This window comes from Eucyclogobius newberryi, unplaced genomic scaffold (genome assembly GCF_026437365.1).
Source record: "Eucyclogobius newberryi isolate DKJ021-1_F unplaced genomic scaffold, fEucNew1.0.hap1 SCAF_19, whole genome shotgun sequence".
In the NCBI taxonomy this organism is placed as follows: Eukaryota; Metazoa; Chordata; class Actinopteri; order Gobiiformes; family Gobiidae; genus Eucyclogobius; species Eucyclogobius newberryi.
This window is the reverse complement of record NW_027315823.1, coordinates 28,764,333-28,783,521: the sequence shown is the minus strand read 5'-3', so window position 1 is coordinate 28,783,521 and position 19,189 is coordinate 28,764,333. Positions and strand designations below refer to the sequence as shown.

The 19,189-nt window shown below is 43.7% G+C and overlaps 1 protein-coding gene across 2 annotated transcripts in view; it reads right to left on the bottom strand.

The window, feature by feature from the left end:
• The window catches only part of tox2 (TOX high mobility group box family member 2), a 187,216-nt gene that overhangs the window by 83,275 nt on the left and 84,752 nt on the right, over positions 1 to 19,189 (bottom strand). For both annotated transcript variants that reach the window (XM_072452599.1, XM_072452600.1), the window contains exon 3: positions 15,370 to 15,429. In XM_072452599.1, coding sequence (XP_072308700.1) covers positions 15,370 to 15,429 — 60 coding nt within the window. The remainder of the gene's footprint in view (positions 1 to 15,369; positions 15,430 to 19,189) is intronic.

Genomic DNA, 19,189 nt, shown 5'->3' with positions numbered 1-19,189 from the left:
CCCTCGCTTATGATTGAATTGGAATATTCAAACACTTTCCCTCCACTAGTAGTCCTGGTGGTAATAACAAAGGCTCCTCGCTGTTTTTAAAGTCTATAACACCTATAAAAGACTAGCAAAGTGCCAAATGATTTCCAACACAAATGGGTCAAAGAACTAAAGCACAGTAAAGACATGACTTCAATAGGCAGAAACGTGCCTACAATGTATGTCATAAATGCATTGCGTGTATTGCGTTCAAATTACATCATAGTTTGTGAATTCAGATCAACTGTATCTCACTGTAAAATGTCTGAGAAAGGCTTGGGTCATATGAGAGGAATACAAAAAAAAGTGATCTTCTTTTGAGCTATTTTGAATCTAATTTTTACTTTGCAAACTTACTTACTTTCATTTAAGTGAGAAAATAAAATTCATATGAGACAAGCTTGTTGCCCAGGGCTTTGTCACAACACATTTTAACTCGAAGCCTGTATGAGCTGCAGCCTAACCAGTTTTATATGAAAAATGATGGTATGTCAGAACTTTTCTCTTAAATATTAGAAATAAGTCAACAGAGATTGATGTCTGCTCAAGACTTTTATGCCATAAGACACATTCATAAAGAAGGAAGGAACAAATCAATCTTAATGCAATGGAAAGATTTTAGCTGTATTATGTATGTATGTATGTATGTAATTATGTAACAAGCTTTTATATTTTTTTACTGAAACAAGTCTCACAAATAAGTTGGAACACAAACCTGGACATCTGGGTAGTAATGGGAAGAGCATTAGGCTGGCGATGTTTACGTGCCCACCAGAATTCTGATCATAATCTGATTTCTAGAGTAACAGTTTATTAAAATGTAAAAAAGTTACATCTTATGTGTGTTGCTGACTAAAGGAGAAGCCAAGAGTTGAAAGATGAGACTTGAGTTATATTTCCATCAGTCCAGAGACATGAACCCTAAGACATTGTGACTGTGTGTATCCTAGTCCGAACCAGGCACAGGGAAGAAATGCAAGTTCCTCCCTCAGTATCCTGGCAAAATGTGACAAAGGCAAAAATGAAAGCTAAAATGTTAAAGATTGACATATTTATCATAGTTACAGTTAATCTGATTAACCGACACATTTCACGAGGTGTTTTTGATGATCAGATTTCTTTTGGGCATGAAAAACACTCACCAAAATCTGACTTTTTTAAATTGTTTTTTTTTTGCTGGCCATGTAAACGTAGCCCCTGATATTGACATTGTTTTAAAAGATCACGCAGTATTTCCAGTGGGGTTCTAATGTCATTGTCACCAACTTAAATTACTTTACGATTGAACGTGAATTAATTTGTGGGGCTCCTAACAAACAAACAAACAAAAAAAAAACCTATCTATCCAACATGTTTAATCTTTCTACATCATGATATTGATTATTTGATTGGTTTACGTGTTCCCAACTTCAGAGATCACACTAAATAACAAATTACATATGTTTATTTTCAGATACTATTACTGTACTTGACCTTGATACTTCTAACAGTCGCGGGCAAATGCAGCAAATAAAATAGTCACAAGACACACTGTAGCTAATCATCCTACAATCTTGTGATCGCCCGGGGCAACCGTCTATTAGAAAAATTCAAGGCAGTGCCATGTCATATGAACGTTTCCAACAGAAGAGCTATTAAAGGGGTGAGATAGTGTGAGGCTGAGCGGAGGAGGGAGCGCTTCCATCCAGCGCTGCCACAACAAATATGCCTGCGTATCCTTTTGCTTTGTCTCCGTGCCCTGCTTCGTCAGCGAACGGCTATGGACATATTTTGGCAGGCCACGCTTTGTTTTCATTTTCACCAAAGATGGAGAGAGCGAAAGCAGAGAGGGGGGGAGGAGAAAGAGAAAGGGGTGAACAAAGGTAAAGCGATGGTGTCACAAAGACGATTTGAAGCGCCGTTTTATTCTGATGATGCGTAACTTTTGTCACGTAATACACCGAGTTAAGTTATCGCTTTAACTCTTGAATTATGCTACAAACTGTCTTTTTAAACCCGTGAAAATGGAGTGTAATATGTAACAGACACTGCAATAGGAATGACTCTGCGACGAATGCATTTTAATATCTGGAAAGTCAAATTAGAGTGATAGAGAGCAGTACCTCTAATCGTTACGGCGCTTGTGGGTTCAATTGTCTTTGGTTTCTGATATTGCCCGTGGGTACATTTTTGGGCTATTTCTGGCTCCTTCACACTTTCCAAATGCATGCAACAATTTCCTACAGATGTAATAGCTCAGATTAGGAAGTTGGTAGTTTGATTTCCACTCCGGAAGGTACAAACTAGGCTCTTTTTGACTGGCTCTGGTCAACTTTGAGCTCTTTGGCATGTTATAATTCATGTCTACGAGCAGCTGATGTCACCCAAACATAACGAAATATGTCTTCATAAATAAAATCTAAATTGTACCTGATTTACAGTTTTCATGAAAAATTTAAAATCAGAATCAGAATTTCTTGTATTTGTCCCTAAGGGGATGCAATCGATCAGCAAGAAGAAATGACATCATCAAAAATAAACACGTTCAAATTAAACATCAGTAACAGTAAAAATAGAATACAGAAAGAAAGAAAAAAAATAATGCATTTACATTTTAACTTCAACATATTCACATATTTACATGTGTTTGTACACTTTTATAAGTGAGCTGAATATTGCACAATGTGTTCAGGAGTTTGATGGCGACAGGCAAATCGCAAAAAGACGTTTGGACTAGAAAGTTTGTGTCGTACTGAGACAGGCTAAAGCTACAGTATAACTTTATCAGCTTTTTCTTTCCTCTGTGCCACATTACAGCATGAGTTTGGCCCATGTAAGTTACATTACACACCTGGGCCGGTACGGGTTGTATTGGAAACATTTTCAGACCGTACTGGATCACTCCATAGCGCCCTCGTGGAAAAGGGACAAGCGCTGATAAATTATCACCCTATAGCTTTAATTCTTGCTTGTTGAATTACCAGATCTGCTGTGTCAAACGTGCAGATTGAGGCTGCGTTCACACTTGTATTTTAGTCCCGGTTTGAACCAAGATTAATTCTGATGTAGACTTGGTTTGGTCCTGTTTTAGTTCTGGTTTAGTCCAGGCCTTGTCCATGTAAAGTCACGGCTTTCGTCCTGGTTTAGTTCTAATTTTAATGTAGTGTTTGTGCGGGTGTAGAAATAGATTCACATGTGGTATTAAACTGGTTGGATAGAGCTATGAATGCAAATGAATATGAAGAAATAAGGAAACGATTGCAGTGTAGACAGCAATTTGGGGCAAGGAGAAACCTGATTCTAACGCAAACAGGAGGAAGCTGTAAATCAGACTAACGCTAACATCTCTAATTCAGACCAGCAGGAGTGGGGCACCGTCTGACGGACCCCAAAAACGGCGGACTTTACAAAACGCTGCCCTGAGCCTTTAATCAGTGCCGCGATCCAAAGATACTGTCTCCTCCAATCAGCGCGCTTCCCATCAGTCACACATGACCGACCCGCACCAATCAGAGGATGGGGAGGGTCCAAACAACAGAATCACTCATGTAAATGGAAAGGTGGATGGGCCTTTAATCTGCGGCCGGGCCGAACGAGGTGATAGATCTGTCGAAAGGTTGGACGGTGAAAGAGGCAGGGATCATGTTCTCCAGAGGTTCATCAGAAACACATGGCCCCGTAATGAGGAGGAGCTGAGGAGCCGGATGGGTTAGAAATGAAAAAGAGATGTTTCCAGTGTTTAATGTTAATGTCAGGGTGTAATTGAGAAAAGAATATAGTTTTCTACAAGTCTAAAATTGTTGAGTTGTGGCTAAATGCCCCTTAAAATAGAAACTATCAAGAAAATGATACAATTGGGCTATTGCATGGGAAGTATGGGGCTGTGTGATAACTATAAGCACGACTGGTCTAATTCATCCAATCAATAAACACTCATTATTCATGTTTTTTACATAGTCAGCCATGTTAGATGTGAACTAATTGCAGTATATTTTACATGTCCTTTTTTGTTGCATTTTTTAAATGAATCGACCTGCATCCATCGATATCGATTTGTATTGGACATTGTAACTTCAAAGGACGGTTTCTTTAATGCATTTTTCTCCCATAGACTCATAAAGTAGCACCTATTGACATCAACCGTTACAATCTTGTACGTTATACAGAAGGAATTATTGATTTACTTCTGCTTATCAAAGGTTACACCCCCCAACACTTAGGGGAATATTCAGTAGGATCTGTATGTTACTAATCGCATTAGGAAAGACATGAATACATTTTGTTGATTCTTTATGTAAGCAAAGTACATTCAAAGTTTCAAATATTTCCTAAAGATTTTGTACTATTCACCTGCAGTGTCTCTAAATTGTCACAACATCATTTACATTTTGAGGATAAAAAGATATGTTTTGTTAAGTTTGCTAAAGACAAGATGAAACATTTGCATCGTGTCCCAACAGTTTTACATTTACATTTGAGCTTATGGAATAATGACTCTTAACTGTGAATACGCTGCAAGCAACATTAAAAGCTTAATATATCAAATTCGAAACATGTTCAATGCCGTTAAACATTTTAAATGTAAAACTGCCATTACCACTAGACGGGAATTCCACTTAATGGGGAGGGAAGCCACAGCATTGACTTAAAAGTGAGAGCCAAATGCAAATACACAACACTTTATCACCATGTTTTCGAACGAACCCTTTCAACACTCGTCTTTACAACATTTCAGCTTTGATGCTTCGGAAATGACCGATGTTGAGCCATGGAACAACTCTTATGCTTTGCTAAACTGGCTCTGCTTCTCTCACACACTGTGCATGCTAAAATCACATGCAGTGTCTTGGCAGCAACGACGCAACGCTAGCAAAGAGAGAGAGAGAAAGACAGCCAATCAATAAAACCTTGTTACGCTAATTGCAAGATCATAATCTCCATTGCTACTTCTGCTGAATATCCAAACAGTCTTTCCATTAGCCTAATTATTCCCCCTGCGCAGTTTCAACATCCCCATGCCACTCCTCTTGACGTATTCCTCCCAAACAGCAGTTCTGCTAAATGAATTCATAAGTCAGGGAGTGAGACTTCAAAGCAAAAGCAGTGTCAAGGTAAAGTGCTGATGAAGTATACGTTTTTAGATTTCCCCGCAATTTTGCAGCAATGTTATGGAAAGCGTAGCGTTATCTTTGATCACATCAGCTTTTCAGTATTAGCATGCAGAAGTCCACTTATTAGTCAAGGTCTGGGAGCAGCTTTGTCATGCAGAAGTCTGTGGCGCAGTTACGCAGGTGCTGTGCTTTGAACTAGGGTTACACTGTTAAATGAGCATATGGAGAAGGGAATTCAATACTGGATTGTCAGAATTAAAAAAAGACCAAATCAATAAGTATTTTTTTTATATATATATTTATATTTTTCTATACATCATGAAGTAAAAAAACTTTTTGCTCCAGTACATGTATATTGTAAAATGAGTTATTTGGGTGTCAATTGTGAGCTCTTTGCATTGAATTAGAGTGTTTTATTCTCCGCGAAGCAGGAAGTGTGCTGTTAGCTTGCGAGCTGTCGTGAGCAAAACTCGCCCTGATATTTGAATGTTGTGAAAAGCAAATGAGACACAGCACCTTTAAATGAAAAGTGTGTGATAAAATGGCTGCAAGTTCTGCGTATTCCAGGACTGTAGCCTATTCGACCTTAAACAGAAGAAAGTCTGAAATGAAACTGAAAAAACAATGTAGACATATCCACCGTAATGTAACCTAGAAGATATCTTTCTCCAAATAGCCGATACCCAGATACTAATCTAAAAATAAAACAGTATCAAATTGTCGATACCAAAACACTAATACTGTAATCCATGTTCTACAGTATAACATTCTTTTTCAGATTCAATTGCTTTGAGTCGATTGTTTCGTTGAATTCATTATTTCCATAATTTCTCAGAGAAAGAAGGAAAGAAACATAAATCTTGGAGAAGTTCCCATAATTCTGATGAGTCATAACGGAGAAGGGTCAGTGCTATTGTCAGATCAATGTTCCCATGAGATTCTAGCTGAGTTACTCTTTCTCTCTCTCTCTTTCTTATCGTTTTTCTGTCTTCTCTGTCTCCCTTAGTCTTTTTCCCTCTCTCTCTCTCTCCGCTGTCTCCTTCTCTCCTTCTTTACAATGTCTCTGTCTCTCTCTGTCTCTCTGTTTCCTCTCCCTCTTCTCTCTCCCCCTCTCTCCCCCGCAGTGGACTGACAAAGTGTTACTGATTCAATGGCAACTTCACCGACCCTGATCGCGGCTTCAACCAGCTCTCTCTCTCTGCCCCTGTGGCTGCTGACCACGGCCGGGCCAAAGATGCATGTTTTGGCCTGATTTCTTTGACTGGAAAGGGCACGCTATACCCTTCTTATTTTTGGTTGAAGTTAGCGCTGAAGTAATATCAGAGGTGAGTACTTCAGGTGAGTAACTGTCTGGACTTAACATCTGATGTAAAAAAACGAAATAAATCATCCAAATCATGAAATACAACAGTTCAAATTGTGTATTGTCAAAATAAAGCTTTTGTCTTTTGTAGATTTGGTTTCTTTGGATCCATTTAAGCTGATTTCGACAGTCTGAAAGTGTCAGTGTTAAGCAGGTCACTTGAGGTACTACCAAAGTGCTCTAGTGTGGAGGCGGAGCTACACACCGCAGCGAGATGATTGGAGGGAAGGCAAAAACAAGTCATGAAAAGCCATGAAAAGCCATGAAAAGTCATGAAAAGCCATGACAAGTCATTTCAAACTGAGTCCAGATGACTACAACGGAAGCTTTTTCTACTAAAGTCATGAAAAACAGATATAAACATTCATTCATTTATCTTCTATTGCTTGTTCCCGTTAGGTGTCGGGGGTGACTGGAGCCTATCCCAGTGACTTTCTCATCAAACACCGTCTTGATCTTGAGACAAACCACCGTATTTCAGCTGATGAAACTGTCCAACCAACAAACTAGCGCACGTAGCATCAGCTGTTTCCTGTTTATCAACACAGGACACCCAACATATATATATATATATATATATATATATATATTCCGTATTAATATAGTGCATATTGCATCTAACACTGCCCAACACAACCCCAATGCAGATTACATAAAGAGACGTTAAAATGTGGTGGAGAGATGCAGGGAAGTGAAATTAATGCAGAAAATGCTGATGAAGCTTCTTGAAGTCTCATCTAAAGTTTGTTGTCATAAGTTGGGGGGCAGGACCAGACCCCGTCCGTGCCCCTTCCAGTGGCTACACCATTTATGCAGCCAGATCACACACATGGGCGTATCAAGGCCCGGGACCCTGCAGCCCTCATCTTCAGAAGCCCCAAAATGGCATCACTTGTTGTTTACATCATATTTCACTTGCTTAAGTAAATCGTTTTGCATCCAAGTCCTAAGGTTGTGGTCCGTGCTACCGAAAGAGCCACAAACTCTGAATCACTAAACCTATTTTTGGGAATTGCATTGTTTAGGTGAAGTCAGCTGCTTAAGTAGGAGACCCGGCCCCTGGACCCGGAGCCATGCCCGGAGCGTGGAGAGGAACGTCATTAAAAAGAACCCTGCAGAGAAGCCCCAAGTGAACCGCTCTGTGGGACCGTACTCACTGTGGGAAAAGTAAGCAGAACTTTACCTCAAGTAAGAGTACTGTGAAGTATGATGTCTGAAAACTACTACAAGAAGCAATTTAACTTACGTATTCAAACATGACTTAGTTTTCACCTCTGAATAATATCCGTTTTATATACAAGACATTTCAACCAAACATATCATATCTTGACTTAGAATAAGGCCGAATACAGAGCAATTACTTTGTGAACGACAGCAGCGCTATAAAGAAGACTTTGGTGCAGTTTTGGAGGTAGAACGCTGACCCAAATGCATTTCAATGTAACGGGGGGTGAGGGGGGGAGTGCGGGGGGAGGGGGGGTAAGAGGGAGGCAGAGAGAAATAAAATAAGATATTAAAACGTGATTAAACGTGAGCTTTAGGCGAAACCATTTGTTTTTGTCCAAACTGCAATAAAGAGGGAACAGAAGCACTATTGTAAAGTGTACTGCAGCAAAATAAAAATAGTTAATAAAAATTACCCCCACAGCCATCATACGTCTCCGCAACTTTTACTGGAAGTCTGTTTTATCTCGGCTCTCGCACACAACTGAAGCATAAACAGGATTTCTGAACTGATCTGGTGAAAAAAAGGTTGTTATCAATCTTTTTTGCACCTTTCGAACTAAATGTTGACCTGTTTTCAACTCTCAGAAAGAGGAGATTTGATTGCTACCAACAAAAATGCCCCAAAAATATAGTTATAATGACGGTAAAGTAATTTGTTGACGATAAGTGTTGACGGGATTCTGAATCGCAAAGGGACTTGGTTAAATAAATGTTCAATAAAAGTATCTGTGACATGTTTGTGTCACATCCCAGACTCTGAGGCCTCCTGCTGCCTGGACTAAAAATGAGGAAATCAGCATTTTATTTATTTTTATGTCGCTAAAATCTTCCTGTAAATGTGAAAGAGGCCTTTACATTGACAATGCTCAAAACATAATCTGTTATTTCTAGCCGTGAATATAACTGAAAAGCTTGCACGTGAACTCTTATTATAATTTCATCATTTGTAATTTCAATCCACATTTTCTAGTTCCGCAAAGAACTTCCCATTACAAATTGCGTTCAACAAATAAACACGCCTTGCCAAAATATAAATAATAATAACAGTAAATGAAGAAAATAATCATCCGTGGTTCTTGTCATCCATCAACTTCACATTTCTAACCTCTCAATTCCACAGATCATTGTGCATTGAACAAAACTAAACAGGAAAAAGCACGTTGTCTCATCCTCCGGGATCAAAAGCGGTTTGCTGACAACGTGCACGAACGATAGCACAAAGCAACAACAAACAAGAGCAGATGAAACACACCATTGCGCGGCGCTGTAGTTGTATCTCTTTGTGTACATTTCCTCTCAGCGCTCGTCCATCCCGCTCCAGCCCTCCGTGATCCGAGCTGTCAGCCAGCGCAGGGGCTGGACGTGGCCAAGCGGAGAACAGAGCAAGGCACATGTAAAAGAACGAAGATCGTGAGTAAACAAAGTACAACACGGCCAAAGCGAAGCCCTCGCCGTCACCGTCTTTCACGCTACTTTTACACGTCTATCCATCTCCCTCTGTCTCTCGCTCTCTCCCCTTAAATCTTTGCTTCCTCCGGTCCTCTTCGTCCGTCTGTTTTCTCCACTCCTGCCACTTCTGTGGAGTTTGGGTTGAACTCGCTGCAACGATACGCGGCACCCACCGGCTCCTCTTGTGATCACGTGTTCAAATGAACTTAACTAAAGCCCTGTGCATAGCTTTGTTACAACAACAACAACAACAACAACAACTACTACTACTACTACTACTACTACAACTACAACTACAACTACAACTACAACTACAACTACAACAACAACTACAACTACAACAACAACAACAACAACTACTACTACAACTTCTACTACTACTACTACAACTTCTACTACTACTACTACTACTACTACTACTACTACTACTACTTCTACTACTACTACTACTACTACTACTTCTACTACTGCTACTACTGCTGCTACTACTACTACTTCTACTATTTCTACTACTATTACTACTTCTACTTCTATTACTACTACACTACTACTACTACTACTACTACTACTACTACTACTTCTACTACTACTTCTACTAACTACAAGAACAGAGAGCTTATTTGCTCTATTTCAATGCAGCCAACATGAATAAATGAGTATTAAAGTATTTTAGAATATGTTATAAATAATGAAAGAACATAACTCACTAAAGGTCATATATAATACAAAATTGACTTTTTGAGCTTTTAATCATGTCATGACATTGTTCCCTGATCAAAAACATGCCGTACTCAAGCTTGTTTCATTAATCATGATTACAAAGTTGTCTTCTCTGCTCCTTCTCAGAGCCTCACAAAAACAATTGGTCTAAAATGTCCCAGATTTGTAACGTCACAAGTAGAGATCCGGAGACCAAAGATTATCACCAGTTCTGAGCATTTCTGCCGTCAAATTGCGTTTATTACAGCTGGATGTTTGCATTAGCATGTCGGGGGCAAGCTAGCTTTTGTTTACATGCTGATTCTCTCTGCTGCCAGTAGATGGAGTGTTAACACCAAATCCTAATGTGTGAACACCTGACAGAAAGTAAGATGTGGTTTTCCTTGATATAATAATATTTTAAGTTCTAAAACATGAAAAGCAGAAGTACACAAGAGCATGTTTAAAGGTCAATACCAAAACAAAGAATGCAGAATTAGGCCCCGTCTCAGCCAGTTCAGATGGGTGTGATTTATTTATTTATTCATTTATTAACCTTTATTTAACCGGATGAGCGCCCATTGAGATCGAGACCTCTTTATACAGATTAACCAATCGTAGAAAGACATGTTCTGTTCCTGTCAAGATAAATATGGCGTACAAGTTAAAGAAACGGACACAAATAACACAGAGGAATAAAAAAGAGAAACACTAAAACAAGAGAAACACTAAACTCTGCATTTCTAGGAGAAAAGTCATTGCATTTGGAATGATACAAACCTATGTGAGATGAATTGCGCAACAAATAAGCAGTTGTGTTTGGATCACCCAAAGATGTGTTGGTTGTCAGGGTATTTTTAGAGAAAAGGCGTCAGTTACAAAACAGCTTCCTCTCAAAATTATAATAAATGGCATATGCTGATAATTTTTGCACCAATTTGTTCTGATAAATGCAGTAAAAATGCTTAGTCAATACAAAAGACAGAATAAAAAGATAGTGAGGCTAGATTCAAATCCCTCACAAAGTATGTGTTCATTAAATAATCTGCATGAATTAAGTATTATTAAATTGGGTCACAAACTAGAACGCATTAGGAAATTAAGCAAACTACTGTAGTCTGAGAGTTGCTGCTAATAATTGCAATAGACAAGAACAAATTCCCTTTCCCCAAAGTACATGTCAGAGTGGCTTACACCCAAACTCGACAAAATCCTCCTGTCCAAACAAAACCATATGCTCCTCCAGTTGTTGGGACCAGCTGTAGATTCAGCCGCATGGAGGGAAACAGAGAAGGTGGAGGCAAAGTGAGAGGGACAGTGCATGAGAGAGGAAGAGAAGGTGTGAGTGGAATGGGGAAGATGGAGAATGAGATGGAGCGAGGAGGGGAAGAAGGGGGATGGAGGAAGAGATACAGAGAAAGGTAAAGAGATGGATGATAGAGGCATATCATCAGGGGTTAAAGTGGGAAGGAGAGGTTCTGAAAAAATATATACCGTATTTTCTGGACTATACGTCGCACCTTTTTTCATAGTTTTGGTTGGGATGCGATTTATACTCCGGAACGACTTATATGTGATATTATTCCTTATTTTCACACTGGCAACCGCAAGAGGGCGCTCTAGGCTCTAAGCGACGCAGAAGAAGACTCTGCACTTCCTCTACCTCCGGAGTTTGTGGAGTTGCTTAGAAGTGACATAGAGGAAGAAGAATTCAATGGATTTAGTGATTTGAGGTAATACTGATGCTTTGGTAAACTTGTTAGCATGTTCTTTATGCTATATCCGGTAAAAAGATTTGATATCCAGATGTGTACAAGGCTACAAACACCATATTAAGTCCATACAAAGAGCTGAAGCAGTTGTTTATATCGGGTCGGGCCAGGTTTTGACCGGGCCCAGCTCTGATCCTCCGCTGCCGATCGCACGCTCTCCGATAGACAACGTTTTAGGGTGGGCTAAATAATGACGTGAAGTAGAAAATTCTGCGTTGTGAGGAGAGTGAATGAATGTTATGCCCTGTTTAGATTAGTTTCCTGGAGCGTCTGTCCACAAACGGGCTTCGGGGTCGTCTAACATCTGGCTTTTGATTTACACGCGGAGCAACTTGCGACACGCTCGGAAGACGGCGCCGTGTAACAGCCAGTTTCACCGGGAGCTGCAGCCACGTCACGAGAAGCATTTGTGTCTTTAGCAGCCACATCATATCACAGCCACGTGCAGCACCGGACCTTCTGCCGCTCGCACAGTGCACTGAAGGAGGAGGGAGAGGAGGGAGAGGAGGAAGAGGAGGAGGGAGAGGAGGAAGCAGAGGAGGAGAGAGAGGAGGAAGAGGAGGAGGGAGAGGGAGAGGAGGAAGAGGAGGAGGGAGAGGAGGAAGAGGAGGAGGGAGAGGAGGAAGAGGAGGAGGGAGAGGAGGAAGAGGAGGAGGGAGAGGAGGCTCGCACAGTGCACTGAAGGAGGAGGGAGAGGAGGGAGAGGAAGAGGAGGGAGAGGAGGAAGAGGAGGAGGGAGAAGAGGAAGAGGAGGAGGGAGAGGAGGAGGGAGAGGAGGAGGGAGAGGAGGCTCGCACAGTGCACTGAAGGAGGAGGGAGAGGAGGAAGAGGAGGAGGGAGAGGAGGAAGAGGAGGAGGGAGAGGAGGCTCGCACAGTGCACTGAAGGAGGAGGGAGAGGAGGGAGAGGAGGAGGGAGAGGAGGCTCGCACAGTGCACTGAAGGAGGAGGGAGAGGAGGAAGAGGAGGAGGGAGAGGAGGAAGAGGAGGAGGGAGAGGAGGCTCGCACAGTGCACTGAAGGAGGAGGGAGAGGAGGGAGAGGAGGAGGGAGAGGAGGAAGAGGAGGAGGGAGAGGAGGAAGAGGAGGAGGGAGAGGAGGCTCGCACAGTGCACTGAAGGAGGAGGGAGAGGAGGGAGAGGAGGAGGGAGAGGAGGCTCGCATAGTGAACTGCAGGAGGGAGGAGAGGAGGAAGAGGAGGAGGAGGAGGGAGAGGAGGAAGAGGAGGAGGGAGAGGAGGAGGGAGAGGAGAAAGAGGAGGAGGCGCGCCCCATGAGAGCAGGAGGAGACGGCTGAAGAGAGTGTCACAACAGTTTAATACTGAGTTTGTCAAGCCCCTCACCTTAGCGTTACCATGGAGCTTCTGTCCATTGCCAAATATGTCACTAAAATTATGTAGCAGACAAATTAACAGCTGCAGAGAACGTTGACAAAATGCTGCAGAGAAATAATTATGCAATATTTAGTTTGGGACTGAATGATATAGGCTAAATTAAAATAAAAAACTTTTTTTTTTTTTTTTTAAACATTGCACATTTTCATATTGCAGATTCATGCCACAGATTTGCCACATTCTATTTCAACATGCCCTTCATATAATGCTTATTTTAAATATTTAACATTTGACATTTAGGCCAACACGTGCCCACAAATCTACTTATATATAATACATAATAATGTCCTTATTTTACCTTCTGTGTAACGCTGCTGAAAATACATATACAGCTGTAAATTATACCTGTTTTGCTCCTTTTAAAAATGACTTAAATCGTCCATACCTAAACAGTATCTTATAACTCCGTATATGTATAAGAAGGAGACTTGTTTATGCAACACATCTGACAATTCCACTGTTTTGATGATGCGTTTGCTTCTTTGGAAATTGTGACGTATCAGAAACACGTCGATAATTGTGAGCCAGGAACGGCGGAAAGCAAACGGAGCGAGATAGAGGGAAAAGAGGAGAGGAAGAAAGAGAAAGTAAGAGTTTGTCTGAGAGAAAGTTGGGGAGAGGAATTGAGATAGGACAGCTCTGGTGAGAAAGAGTGAGAGAAAGACAGATTCCACTCCCAATCTTTGCAACTTAATAAACCTTTTGCCAAGAAAGCTGCCAAAAGAGACAATTTCTGTTGGGATTTTAACCAAGCTGAAAATGAGGCTGAACCGGGGCGATGGCTTTAAAGGGAATAAAGTCATTTGGAGTTTGGAAGATGGCAGAGTTTACTTGGTGGTTGACACTAAAGCCTTTTGAATAAATTCTCCACTTCCGTCCGTCTGGTTTATGCATTTCTTCAGAAGCATTTGAGTTCCTTTTTTTCTTCCAGAGGTGAACTAACAGATACAAATGCATTTTTAATACATGTTTTTTAGAACAGGTTGTGCTCCATCGGCAAAACAAATTAAAGTGCAGTGGCTTGTATACAAAACGTGGACTTATTCAAAGTGTATAGAGTAGAGCAATTTGCACCGCCGAAAAGAAAATATTGAGGTGAAAAATAAAAGGGCGTAAAAATGTACTTCTTTCAATCGGGTGGAATCAGGTGGTTTGCAGGGTGATTTTTAAGTGGTTGAGGTTGACTTGGACAGTCACAACACATACTATTCCATTTTTGCCGATCGTGAGGAGAAGTCATTGCTCAAAATCGTGGGTCTCACAGTAAGACAGGGACAATTATTCAACTTTTAACCTTTGTTCGACCACAGACAAGCTGCGAAAGGCATAGAAACAGAAAGAGAAAAGGAGACAGGAAGTGTTGCTTAAATGCTGATGAGCAAAATGTTCTGTCGTTTTCACAATAAAAAAAAGCAACAAAACACACACAAAAAGAACAAGCTGGACCAGGTAGAAAATAAGGAAAGTAAAGAAGTAAAAGTAGTAAATAAGGGCGTGGCATCAGAAAAAAAGAGGAATTAGAGCATGTTAAGCGCTGCATAATCATTCCATTTTGTTCATAGTTTTTTTTTTTTATTCGTCTATTTTTAAGTTGAGTCCTGAGGTTGTTTTTTTCTTTGTGATACTATGATATTAGTCCAGTCCTTAATCTTCAGAGCGGTTTGAGGGCCTATATTTCCCAGCTGCCAGGAGTATGTTCCAAAGATATCCATCCACTGTGTCCATGGTGGGGGTGTTGAAGCCCAAGGACATTATTCCAAAAGTTTTAGTATTTCGTTTTTTGTGTTGTTAAACGCTACGAATGTTTCAAAAAATTCCGCTACTTAGAGCGTGGCCGAGGTCAACCAGCTGCGCGGTCACTAATGTCCATAGTTGTTTTCAGACCCAAAAAACACACAAACGAAAGGAAAACAGATTGGCACATGCTCACAACTACATCCCGTGTCTTCCCAGTGATAGAATAAGTTTGTGCACGTTCCAGAATGTGCTGAAGTCGACCATAATCTCATTTGCTGTGCAAGGGCCAAGCCGATCCTCAACACTCACATCTTTGGAGTTGAATTATTGGCACAAGGTTTTCTGAAGCTATTGTGATGAAGACCCTGAGCTTTGTGCCAGTTTTTCTTTTGTGTTTTTTTGCGAATAGGCCATAAAACCATAAACCAAACCAACAACAACCACAACGCAAATTCCACCATAGAATTCGGGCCTTTTCTCCAGCTCGATGTTAAACTGCGGAGATTCGTGATCGTTGCGACGTCACGTTGAACGCAGCTTGGTCAATCGTGCGAGATCGTTGGTGTCAAAAAAAAAAAAAATCCGTCAATCCTCTTTCGAAGCGCTTCGTCTTACCTGATTTGGCGGGAGGAACTCGTGGTTGTTTTCGTTCATGTACATGTTCTCGCCGTCGAACTGCGGAGACAAAGAAGAAACGGGACACAAAAAAAAAAACGGTTAGGCAGAGTCGGGAGGGGGAGCTGAAAACTGACTCGGAGGCAGTGCATTAAGAGCGGAGGTGTCTGGGCCTAATCACTGTTGGTCCACCGTGAAAGCCCCTGATAGAGTCGGCCGGCTAACAGTATAATCACAGTTCATTAGACACGTGTAATTAGACAGTGTCAGCGCAAGAGTAAGACACCAACTGCTTCCACTCCTCACACGCTCAACACCTGCAGTAAGTGATTCGACCGGATTCTCAAGGCGACGGAGGAGGAGAGAGAGGGAGAGGAGGAGAGGAGGAGAGAGGGAGAGGAGAGAGGGAGAGGAGGAGAGAGGGAGAGGAGGAGAGATAGAGGGAGAGAGGGAGGGAGAGGAGGAGAGAGGGAGAGAGAGGAGGAGAGGAGGAGAGAGGGAGAGGAGGAGAGAGGGAGAGAGAGAGAGGAGAGAGGGAGAGGAGGAGAGAGGGAGAGGAGGAGAGATGGAGGGAGAGAGGGAGGGAGAGAGGGAGAGGAGGAGAGAGGGAGAGAGAGGAGGAGAGAGGGAGAGGAGGAGAGATAGAGGGAGAGAGGGAGGGAGAGGAGGAGAGAGGGAGAGAGAGGAGGAGAGGAGGAGAGAGGGAGAGGAGAGAGGGAGAGGAAGAGAGATGGAGGGAGAGAGAGAGGGAGAGAGGGAGAGGAGGAGAGAGGGAGAGAGAGAGAGGAGAGAGGGAGAGGAGGAGAGAGGGAGAGGAGAGAGGGAGAGGAAGAGAGATGGAGGGAGAGAGAGAGGGAGAGAGGGAGAGGAGGAGAGAGGGAGAGAGAGAGAGGAGAGAGGGAGAGGAGGAGAGAGGGAGAGGAGGAGAGATGGAGGGAGAGAGAGAGGGAGAGGAGGAGAGAGGGAGAGAGGGAGAGGAGGAGAGAGGGAGGGAGAGAGGGAGAGGAGGGAGGGAGGAAGAGAGTGTGGAAGAGAGGGAGAGGAGGAGAGAGGGAGAGAGAGGAGGAGAGGAGGAGAGAGGGAGAGGAGAGAGGGAGAGAGGGAGGGAGAGGAGGAGAGAGGGAGAGAGAGGAGGAGAGGAGGAGAGAGGGAGAGGAGGAGAGAGGGAGAGAGAGAGAGGAGAGAGGGAGAGGAGGAGAGAGGGAGAGGAGGAGAGATGGAGGGAGAGAGGGAGGGAGAGAGGGAGAGGAGGAGAGAGGGAGAGAGAGGAGGAGAGAGGGAGAGGAGGAGAGATAGAGGGAGGGAGAGGAGGAGAGAGGGAGAGAGAGGAGGAGAGGAGGAGAGAGGGAGAGGAGAGAGGGAGAGGAAGAGAGATGGAGGGAGAGAGAGAGGGAGAGAGGGAGAGGAGGAGAGAGGGAGAGAGAGAGAGGAGAGAGGGAGAGGAGGAGAGAGGGAGAGGAGAGAGGGAGAGGAAGAGAGATGGAGGGAGAGAGAGAGGGAGAGAGGGAGAGGAGGAGAGAGGGAGAGAGAGAGAGGAGAGAGGGAGAGGAGGAGAGAGGGAGAGGAGGAGAGATGGAGGGAGAGAGAGAGGGAGAGGAGGAGAGAGGGAGAGAGGGAGAGGAGGAGAGAGGGAGGGAGAGAGGGAGAGGAGGGAGGGAGGAAGAGAGTGTGGAAGAGAGGGAGAGGAGGAGAGAGGGAGAGAGAGGAGGAGAGGAGGAGAGAGGGAGAGGAGAGAGGGAGAGAGGGAGGGAGAGGAGGAGAGAGGGAGAGAGAGGAGGAGAGGAGGAGAGAGGGAGAGGAGGAGAGAGGGAGAGAGAGAGAGGAGAGAGGGAGAGGAGGAGAGAGGGAGAGGAGGAGAGATGGAGGGAGAGAGGGAGGGAGAGAGGGAGAGGAGGAGAGAGGGAGAGAGAGGAGGAGAGAGGGAGAGGAGGAGAGATAGAGGGAGAGAGGGAGGGAGAGGAGGAGAGAGGGAGAGAGAGGAGGAGAGGAGGAGAGAGGGAGAGGAAGAGAGATGGAGGGAGAGAGAGAGGGAGAGAGGGAGAGGAGGAGAGAGGGAGAGAGAGAGAGGAGAGAGGGAGAGGAGGAGAGAGGAGAGAGGGAGAGGAAGAGAGATGGAGGGAGAGAGAGAGGGAGAGAGGGAGAGGAGGAGAGAGGGAGAGAGAGAGAGGAGAGAGGGAGAGGAGGAGAGAGGGAGAGGAGGAGAGATGGAGGGAGAGAGAGAGGGAGAGGAGGAGAGAGGGAGAGAGGGAGAGGAGGAGAGAGGGAGGGAGAGAGGGAGAGGAGGGAGGGAGGTGAGAGTGTGGAGAGAGGGAGAGGAGGAGAGAGGGAGAGAGAGGAGGAGAGGAGGAGAGAGGGAGAGGAGAGAGGGAGAGAGGGAGGGAGAGGAGGAGAGAGGGAGAGAGAGGAGGAGAGGAGGAGAGAGGGAGAGGAGGAGAGAGGGAGAGAGAGAGAGGAGAGAGGGAGAGGAGGAGAGAGGGAGAGGAGGAGAGATGGAGGGAGAGAGGGAGGGAGAGAGGGAGAGGAGGAGAGAGGGAGAGAGAGGAGGAGAGAGGGAGAGGAGGAGAGATAGAGGGAGAGAGGGAGGGAGAGGAGGAGAGAGGGAGAGAGAGGAGGAGAGGAGGAGAGAGGGAGAGGAAGAGAGATGGAGGGAGAGAGAGAGGGAGAGAGGGAGAGGAGGAGAGAGGGAGAGAGAGAGAGGAGAGAGGGAGAGGAGGAGAGAGGAGAGAGGGAGAGGAAGAGAGATGGAGGGAGAGAGAGAGGGAGAGAGGGAGAGGAGGAGAGAGGGAGAGAGAGAGAGGAGAGAGGGAGAGGAGGAGAGAGGGAGAGGAGGAGAGATGGAGGGAGAGAGAGAGGGAGAGGAGGAGAGAGGGAGAGAGGGAGAGGAGGAGAGAGGGTGGGAGAGAGGGAGAGGAGGGAGGGAGGAAGAGAGTGTGGAAGAGAGGGAGAGGAGGAGAGAGGGAGAGAGAGGAGGAGAGGAGGAGAGAGGGAGAGGAGAGAGGGAGAGGAAGAGAGAGGGAGAGGAGGAGAGATGGAGGGAGAGAGGGAGGGAGAGAGGGAGAGGAGGAGAGAGGGAGAGAGAGAGAGGAGAGAGGGAGAGGAGGAGAGATAGAGGGAGAGAGGGAGGGAGAGGAGGAGAGAGGGAGAGAGAGAGAGGAGAGAGGGAGACGAGGAGAGAGGGAGAGGAGGAGAGAGGGAGAGAGGGAGAGGAGGAGAGAGGGAGAGAGAGAGAGGAGAGATGGAGGGAGAGAGAGAGGGAGGGAGAGAAGAACTAATGATCACTGGAGCAGCTCAGCATTGCCTGCAAAGAGTTTTGTTCAATACCAAAAATTGAACAAAACTCTTACAATAATCAGTGTTAGGCCTGAGCAAGACTCATCTTCATAATCATGTGCAATACTGTTTTTTCCAATATTCTCCATATAACAGCTATAAATAAAAGTGTCACTATTGTTATTATTATACAGTATAAGAGTTTTTCTATAAGAAGTTTTTTTTAAAAGTTTTTTTAAAAATAAGTTATCTTTTTTATCGTTTACTCCTGTACCTACTTTGTGTTGCAACACTGAAATTTCCCCATTCTGGGACATCTTATCTTATCTTAAAATATGTGTGAAATACTTACTTTTTACTCTACTGGGTACTTCAATACTTTTACTTGAGTACGGTAGATTATTGTATGTGCTACTTTGATTTAAATAAGTAACAACACTGACTACTTTATCCATCGCTGCCTTGAAGGTAATAAAGTGTTTATTGAGTGTGAATTAAGGAAAGTATGACTTTGATATACCAGCATATGCTTTAATTTGATCAATGTACG